This window comes from Panthera uncia, chromosome D4, assembly GCF_023721935.1.
Source record: "Panthera uncia isolate 11264 chromosome D4, Puncia_PCG_1.0, whole genome shotgun sequence".
In the NCBI taxonomy this organism is placed as follows: domain Eukaryota; kingdom Metazoa; phylum Chordata; class Mammalia; order Carnivora; family Felidae; genus Panthera; species Panthera uncia.
In genome coordinates, this window is record NC_064807.1 from 79361940 (window position 1) to 79371548 (window position 9609).

Sequence of the window (9609 nt, forward strand, 5' to 3'; positions counted from 1 at the left end):
AAATGAACAAAGGGGAGGGGATAAAGAGGGGGCAAACCAGGAAACAGACCCTTAACTATTGGGAATGAACTGATGGTTACCAGAGGGGAGGTGGGTGGGACATTGAGCTAAACAGGTGATGGGTATGAAGGAGTGCACTTGTTGTAATGAGCATGGGATGTTGTATGGAAGTGTTGAATGTTGTGCACCTGAAACTAATATTAAACTGTATGTTAACTAACTAGAATTTAAATAAAAAATAAAACATAAACATAAAAATAAAAGCGACAAAGTTACTAGGAAAATGGCTGATTCCAGGACTGGGGCCAGGACATGACAAGATTATCCAAGAAAATTTTGCTGAGCCTGAAAGGAAGTGCTCAATGAATCATAGAGACTCAGGAGCCAGCATGAAGGAGCTCCCAATGACCAAATCTGGAATAGTTTGAGCTTCAAGATGAATAGCAAATGCAGTGATTATAACTCAAAGAATAAAAAAGAATTCATAAGTCCACAATATATATAAATCAATGAAAAAAACAAATGAATGTGGGATAAGAGAAAGTTCCTTCTCATATATAACAAATAAAGGTAAAAGAAATGATAGAATTAGAAAATCATCATTTTGCCACCACATTTGCAATAATTTTTCATATAAGATTCACCAATGGATGTTAAACATAGTGGGTGAGATTTTAATGAGAAAAAATTATAGTTATATGGTTTTAAAATACTACATATTTAAAATCCAGATGATACAGATTAATTACAAAGGTTAAAATAGTAATTTTACAGTAGAGAACCTGGAAGACACCACTTTAACCAACTGATCAGGATAAAATCACTAGTTTGGTATCATGAAGCCAGGTTCACAGGAGGAGAGTGACAATGCCCTAAAAATGCCACCTCAGCACTGGAGTCTCATGTCACTTTAAAGAAGAAACAGCTGCTACCAGTTTTCCAAGAATCATCTACTATTTCTGCCACAGTGAACTATTATGATTTGTTTCTCTCTTGGTGTAGTGAGTTATCTCTCTACACTCATCAAGATCTACACTCATAGAGGGCAGGGTCTTTACCTTTCTTGTTTATGGCTACATTCTCAGCCCTTAGTAGATGTCCAGATACAGACTCAATGTTCAATGGAACAATGGATGAATAAAACAGCATACGCTCTCTTGCTTCTGTGCAATGGAGTCTTGTTGGCTGCTCTTGGGTGAGATGTTTTCCTGGAGCCAGATTTCGGCAGAGTGAAGATATGTGAATCCACAGGTGTGAGTAATTAATGAGTGTGGTTAAAAATTTATTGTTTTCCCAGAAAATTGCAGTTTGAGATGTGAGAGTCCTTTCTAGGTTTCTGAGATTCCCAAAACATCTTCATCCCCAACAAATAGAAAAGCATTATGAGGACAGAGAACCAGAGAAGCAAGTCCAAGTTCTTTCTCGTGCACTCCCTTATTGGGTGGGAGCAACAGGGTGTGTTTTTCATCCTGTTCCTGGGCATGTATCTGACCCCAGTTCTGGGAGCCTGCTCATCACGCTGGACTCTCACCTCCTAAGTATATTCCTATGTATTTCTTCCTCAGCCACTTGGCCCTCATGGATGTCTCCTTTTCATCTGTCACCATTCCTAAGATGCTGATAAACATGTATATTCCAGAAGAATCCATTCCCTATGCTTGGTGCATTTCACAAATGTATTTCTTCATCAATTTTAGTTGTATTGTAGCTTTCTTCTCACAGTGATGGCATATTACAGGTGTGTGGCCATCTATCACCCTCTTAATTATACCACCATCATGAGGGATGAGCTTTGTATCACCCTAGTGGCTAGGTCCTCATTTTTCTCTTATACCCATGCTCTGTTGCACGCCTTCTTCATGGAGCAGTTGTCCTTCTGTGCAGGAGCTGTCATCCCCCACTTCTTTTGTGATCTTGCTATTGTGCTGAAGTCTCCTGCTCAGACATCTCCTGCAATAAGCTGCTTATTCTCACTGAGAGAGGACTGATCTTCATCCTGCCATTGAGTGGTGTCTTGGGCTCATATATCTACATGGCAGGCATCATTCTGAAGAATGATTTGAGAAAGTCTCCAGAGCCTTGTCTATATGTGACTCCTATCTCTTTGTGGTGTTTTTGTACTATGGGACAATTGCTGGTATCTACTTTTTCCCTTCATCAGGCAACATAATTGCTTCTGTGAGGTACATGGTGGTCCCTCCATGCCAAACCCCTTCATCTACAGCCCGAAGAATAAGGACATGAAACATGTTCTTCAGAAAATCTTTAGAGCCAAGGACATACCTCAGTGTTGTTCATTCAACCTTGCTGTCAGAGGTACTCATGGGGGCTGTCAACACGTCTCTTTAAAAAGTTGTAGTTTGGCCAGTTCTTATTAAGAATACTTTTAACTCTTAACCTTCTTTTCTTGGTCTCGTGTTATGCTTCCTCTCATATTTATGTTCATCTGATTGTTCTTTTTCCTTACCTGCTATCTGATTTGTGTGCATTAATGCTCTGCAGTGAAAATGCAAGCCCTCCTGTAACCTGATGAAATTCTCTGCAAGACTGTGAAACTTTGGCACCCATTTCTCTGGGCTTTAGGAAGTTTTAAAATCCTCATTTTTTTCTTTATAACCCTAGCTGGTATTGATATCAACACATATTTTTAATTTTTTAAAAGTATTTGTTTATTTTTGAGAGAGAGAGAGAGTGGGGGAGGGGCAGAGGGAGAAGGAGACACAGAACCTGAGGCAGGCTCCTGGCTCTGAGCTGTCAGCACAGAGCCTGACATGGGGCTCAAACTTGTGAACTGCAAGATCATGACCTGAGCCAAAGTCAGAAGCTTAACCATCTGAGTCACCCAGGCGCTCCTATATCAACAGATAATCTGAGTTTTCACAGTATCATTAAAGTTCACTTATTTCATGTGTGAGAAATCCAGAAGTTACCAAACTGCTATATATCTGAAAGACATGGGAGTAGCTATTGCATTAATCAAGCATTTAAATGTATATTTATTTACTCCTCAGAACATTTCTCTTACAAAGGTGCCAATATTTTTCAGATTTACAGAGAGTCAAACTAAAAGCCAGGGATATCAATTAAGCAGTTGCCCCCCAAGACTTAACCTCAGATATGTGTGAATTCAAAAAAATCATTCTGTTTAACCATATTACTTTATTGCCATTATTCTGATTTCATATATGATTGGACACTTTGGCTGTTTTATACATAAAGCATAGAGTATATACTCTTTTGTGTTCCCATTCTGTTTTGTTCTCTATAGTTATGGTTAACTCATTCTCATGGCTTTATCGTTTTCAATTGTGTCTATATTCCTTAATTTATTTATCCACTCTAGTTCTGATTGACATTGGGTAGTTCCCAGTTCAGGGCTTGTGTATATACCTCATAATGGAATTTTTGGAAGAAAATATATGTATACTTCAATTAACAGATAATATTTTAAAAAGTTAGACAAAGTGCTTGCTTCAGTTTCCACTGCTCCCTGTAATATACTTACTCACCAACTTTTATACTGTCCATCTTCTCTACCGTACACATTCTTATGGGCTGGTAGGAGTTATGAGTTGTGGTCTGAATTTGCATTTGTCTGATAACTCATGTACTTTTACCTTCTTTGCCCATACTTACTAGGAATTTGGGTATCCTTTCTTGTAAATGGTCTGTTCTTAGTCACTTGGTGCTGTTTTATTGGGTAGTCTGTTTTTTTCTTATTGGTTTCTAGGAGTTCTTCATGTATATGTAGATTCCTGGAAATAAGCCATTTGCTGGGAATATGTATTGAGAATATATTCTTTTGTTATGTGGCTTGCTTTTTCATAATCTTTATGGGTCTTTTGAGGAACAGAGTTTATATATCCTAACTTAGTCCTATGTATTAAATTTTTTCCCTATGTGGCTAACTTTATCTATACCCTATTTAAGAGATTTTTGTCCACCAAAAGAACTTGATATTCCCCTAAATATTTATCTTAAAAAGATTCTTCTCTTGCTTTTAATATGTGTATCTAAAGTCTGTCTGGGTTCACTTTTGGTGTATTTTTTTTTTTAGGAATATTTATTTATTTATTTATTTATTTATTTATTATATAATTTATTGTCAAATTGGCTAACATACAGTGTGTAAAGTATGCTCTTGGTTTTTGGGGCAGATTCCTGTGGTTCAAGGCACAGACCCAAATTAATTGTATTCTGTATGAATATCCAATAGATACATATTATAATTTATTAAAAATGCCATCTTTCCTTAGTTGATCAAGTTTGCAACATAACAAACTTCTCTGTAGTCTATCCAAGAAAATCTATTTTAATTTTTTGTCCTAGAGCTCACTTATCACAGCCCAGATAATCAAGACTTATTGTACAGCAGTTATATTTACAGCTAGACACAAAAATAAGGTAAAAAGATAAGGTCAGGATAAATGATTTACACACACGTTGCATCTCAAAGGTAGAAGCAGTAATTCCTATGTATAAAATTCATAAAATATTTTTAGTATATTTAAATAAAAGATACTATTATAAAATAATACATTGTCTTGATCTTTATCATTGCTCAAATTTTATTGTCTTGCTTAACAGTAAAAATTACAATTGAAAGTACTAATTTTCCAAACAATAAATCATGTCCATGAAAATTGTATGGTACTGAGGGGCATAGATTCTTTTAATTCTTGAATATCTACTGAATACAAAATACTCTTGTCTCTCGTGTAGTGCATTTTGTCACTTTACAGATTTGGAAACCAAGCCCTAATTAAACTTGGTTAAATGATATTGCTAAAGTCAGAGAGTAATAGTTAAGAACATAAATTAAAAGTTAAAACATATAATTTGTATTAAAACATTTTTAATTTTTAAAAAAATTGAATGCACTGTGATGAACTGAACCTTGTATTAAGAGCATCTTTAAATAGTGCCTGAGATTCAGAATAGTGTTATCAGTCTGGATATATATCAGTCTGGATATATATATATATATATATATATATATATATATATGGCTATATATAGCTATATCCTATATAGGAGGAGGAGAAAAAAAAAATCCATCCTTTCTCCATTCAAGGAATCAAATGATTGAATATGAGTTATCTTGGCTTTTTTTTCTTGAATTTCCATTTGAATTTTAGATTCTGCTTGACAATTAAAAAACAAAACAAAACTTGGTTTTTTATTTAGGATGGTATTCAAAATATAAAATAGCTTAAAGAGAACTAACATTTCAAAAATATTGACTCTCTAATCTGGGAACATGTATATATATCTTTTTTATTTTTATCTTCTTGTTTTCTTTCAAGACATTTTTTAGTTTTAAGATACAGGAATTACACATTTTTCATTCAAACTTTCCCTGGATATTTCATATTTGTGTGTAATTTAAAACTTTTGCAATCATTTAACTTTCATATTCAATTTTTTCTACAATATAGAAATACAGTTGACTTTTCTATGTCAAAGTCAATATATAACTATACTAAATTCACTATTCTTATAATTTGTATATTGTTTTTTGTATTTTAGGTAAGTGATAATATTATCAGTGAACAATAATTGAATTCTACCCTCTCAATATTTAGACTCCTTATTCTTTATATCTACATAATGTACTGGTTAAAATTTCTGGTACAATCTTTTGTTCTTGTAACTTTATATAATAAAATCCAGCTCAATGATTTTTAATAAGTTTACTGAGTTGTAACTTGGATGAAATTGATAAATTCCCAGAAACAACCTCCCAATATAGAAGAGCCCAGAACCAGATGGTTTCACTGGTGAATTTTATCAAATATTTAAAGAAGAATTAGCACCAGTATTCTTAAAATCTTGCAAAAAATTAAGAGAGAACACTTCCAAACTCACTTTAGAAGACAAATATTACCCCAGTATCAAAGCCAGCCAAAAGCACCATATGAAAAGAAAACTAAGAGCCAATATCTTTTGCACAGTGAAAGAAACAGTCAACAAAGCTAAAAGACAAACTGTGGAATAGGAGAAGATATTTACAAATGACACATATGATAAAGGGTTAGTATCCAAAATATGTAAGAACATATCAAACTCAATACCCAAAAAACAAGTAATCCAATTAAAAAATGGATAGTGGGTGGTGGAGAGGGGTGATGGGCATTGAGGAGGGCATTTGTTGGGAGGAGCACTGGATGTTTTATATAAGCAACGAACCACAGGAATCTACCCCAAAAAACAAGAGCATGCTTTACACCCTGTATATTAGCCAATTTGACAATAAACTATATTTTTAAAAAAAAGGAAAGACAGTATTTACCAATAAGAAAAAAATGGACAGATGACATGAATAGACATTTCTCCAAAGAAGACATCAGATGGCCAACCCACACATGAAAAGATACTCAACATCACTTATCATCAGGGAAATGCAAATCAAAACTACAATGAGATATCATCTCACACCAGTCAGAATGGCTAAAATCAAAAACACAAGAAACAACAAGTGTTGATGAGGATGTGGAGAAAAAGCAACCCTCTTGCACTGCTGGTGGGAATGCAACCTGGTGCAGCCACTGTAAAAAACAGTATGCGGTTTCCTTAAAAAGTTAAAAATAGAACTCTCCTATGACCCAGTAATAGCACTACTGGGTATCTACCCAAAAAATAGAAAAACAGTAATTCAAAGGGGGTACAGACACTCCTATGTTTAGAGCAGCATTATTTACAAAAGCCACATTATGGAAAGAGCCCAAGTGTCCACTGATAGATAAGTGGATAAAAAAGAGAACACACACACACACACACACACACACACACACACAGAGGAATATTGTTCAGCCATAAAAAAAAATGAAATCTTGTCATTTGCAGTGACATGGATGGAGCTAGAGAGTATAATTCTAAGGAAATAAATTAGTTACAGAAAGACAAATACCACATTATTTCACTCATATGTGGAATTTAAGAAACCAAACAAATGAGCAAAGGGGAGAAGAGAGAGAGAGAGAGAGAGAGACCAAGAAAGAGAGTCTTAACTACAGAGAACAAACTGATGGTTAACAGAGGGGAGATAGGTAAAGAATTGGTGAAATAGGTGATGGGGATTAAGGAGGACACTTGTTGTGATGAACACTGGGTGATATACGGAACTGTTAAATCACTATATTGTACACCTGAAACTAATGTAATACTGTATATTAGCTATACTGGTATTAAAATAAAAAAATAAAGCCAATATCTTAATGAACATAAATGCAAAAGTCCTGAACAAAATACTAGCAGACCAAATTCAAAAGCACATTAAAGGTATCATACACCATGACCAAGTGGGATTTATCCCTGGGATGCAAAGATGGTTCAACATATCAAATCAATTAATGGAATATACAACATTAACAAAGTAAAGAAGAAAAAACACATATCATCTCAATAGTTGAAGAAAAAGGATTTGACAAAATTCAACACACTTTTATGATAAAAACTCTCAAAAAACTAGGCATAGAAGGAATTTACTTCAACATGATAAAGTTTATATAGGATAAGCCCACAACCAATATTATATTTAATAGTGAAAAGCTGAAAGCTTTTCTTCTAAGATCAGTAACAAGACTGGGATGCCCACTCTTGCCACTTCTATTTAACATAGTACTGGAAGATCTAGTCAGAGGAATTAGAGGTGATATTTATAACTATAAAGGTTGTTAGTTAACTTAAAGGAGAACAAAGTGGGAGGCATTTCACTCCCTGATTTAAAAACTTACTGTAAAGCTTCAATCATCAAGAAAGTGTAGCGCTGACATAATAATAGACATATAGAACAATGAAACAGAATTGAGGGCCCAGAAATAAACCTCATTAAGGAATAAGCCTTATTTTTGTGGTCAACTGGTTTTTGACACAGGTGTGAAGGCAATTCAATGGGGAAAGGATAATCTTTTCAACACATAGTGCTAGGCAACATGGATATCCCCATGCAAAACCCTCAACTTAGACCCTTACTTAATACCATACACAAAAAAACTTAACTCAAATTGGGTCACATACTGAAATATAAGAACTATAAGGGTTTTAGAAAAAAATAGGAGAAACTATGTGTTTCCTTGGGTTAGGCAAAGATTGCTTAATGATTCATAAAAGACAAAAATTAGAAATTGGACTTCATCAAAGTTCAAAACTTCTGCTCCAAGAGACAAACCATTAAGACAATGAAAACAAAGGGGTGCCTGGGTGGCTCAATCAGTTAAGCATCTGACTCTTGATTTCTGCTCAGGTCACGATCTCATGGTTAGTGAGTTCGAGCCCCACATCAGGCTCTGTGCTGACAGCGTGGAGCCTGCTTGAGATTCCCTCTCTCTGTGTGACTGCCCTGCTCTTGCACGTGCTCTCTCTCTCTTTCTCTCGAAGAAAGGAAGAAAGGAAGGAAGGAAGGAAGGAAGAAAGGAAGGAAGGAACTGAAAAGAAAGATACAGATTAGGAGAAAATATTTGAAAATTATGTGTATGATGAGGGTCCAGTCTCCACTTAGAATAGATAGAAAACTTCATACACAAATATCCCATGCTGTAGTGCATGTGCTGTCAAGACGGGAAGAAGAACAGGAAGAAGAGCAGTGCAGACACAGTGAGAGGTAGCATTCAGAGAACAGGTTGTGAGTGAATAAAGAGTTCACATGGCTTTAATGCTGAACCGGGTACCAGACAGTTCTAGGCCACCTTCTCCTCTACCTCCTACTCAAACACCCTCCTCCTTGACCCTGGAATCCTGGTATTGCTGGTACTCAGACACCAGGTCATTCATGCTGCTCTTGGCCTAGATGAGCTCCATCTCATCCATGCCTTCCCTTGTGTACCAGTGCAGGAAGGCCCTGCACTTGAACAAGGCCATGAACTGCCATGAGATGTGCACCTGAACACAGATGTGCTGTGAGATGTGCTCCTGGGTGGTGGTGCTGCTGCTACTGGGGGTGGTGGACATTTTTGGCTCCTGGGGCTGAATGTCACAGACAGATATTTTTACATCATTAGGATCCATTTTCATTCTTTTGCATGTGGATATCCAGTTTCTTGACACCACTTATTGAAGAGACTATCCTTTACTTATTGTGTATACACTTGGCTCCCTTGTCAAGGATTAGTTGATGGCATATGCATGGGTTTATGTCTGGGCTCTATTCTGTTCCATGGTCTACACGGTTTTATGCCAGTAACATATATTGTTGATTACTATAGGTCTGTATTATAGTTTAAAGTCAGGAAGTGTGATGCCTCCCACATTGTTCATTTTTCTCAAGGTTGCTTTGGCTTTTGTGGCTCTCTTGCAGTTCTCTAAGAATGGAATGAATGGTGGCAGTGGAATATGTGCTTTAATGCAGTTTGGGGTTAGTGGTTTGGGAGTCTACAAAGGCTAGTACTACTCTACCTGGGCCTTTTTGTGATGTATGGAGAGACAGATTCCATTGACGGATTCTTCAGAGGTCAAGGGTGTTTGTGGCCCCTCCACCTTCTCATGACCAGGCAGAGGGGAGGCTGATGTGTCACTGATTTTAGGGACACTTTCTTCTGGGACTCTTTTGTCCCTGCATAGAATCCATCTCAAGAGGGAGGCAAGAAATTGCACAATTAGTTCTGTTGGCTT

At 36.1% G+C, this 9609-nt stretch overlaps 1 protein-coding gene across 1 annotated transcript in view; it reads left to right on the plus strand.

Moving 5' to 3' along the window:
• Positions 1–1341: 1341 nt before the first annotated feature.
• Positions 1342–9609, plus strand: part of LOC125921042 (olfactory receptor 1J4-like) — a 14395-nt gene continuing 6127 nt past the window's right edge. The window contains 4 exon segments of the mRNA XM_049628352.1: positions 1342–1503; positions 1506–1534; positions 1537–1702; positions 1705–1870. Coding sequence (XP_049484309.1) covers positions 1383–1503; positions 1506–1534; positions 1537–1702; positions 1705–1870 — 482 coding nt within the window. The 5' untranslated portion in view covers positions 1342–1382.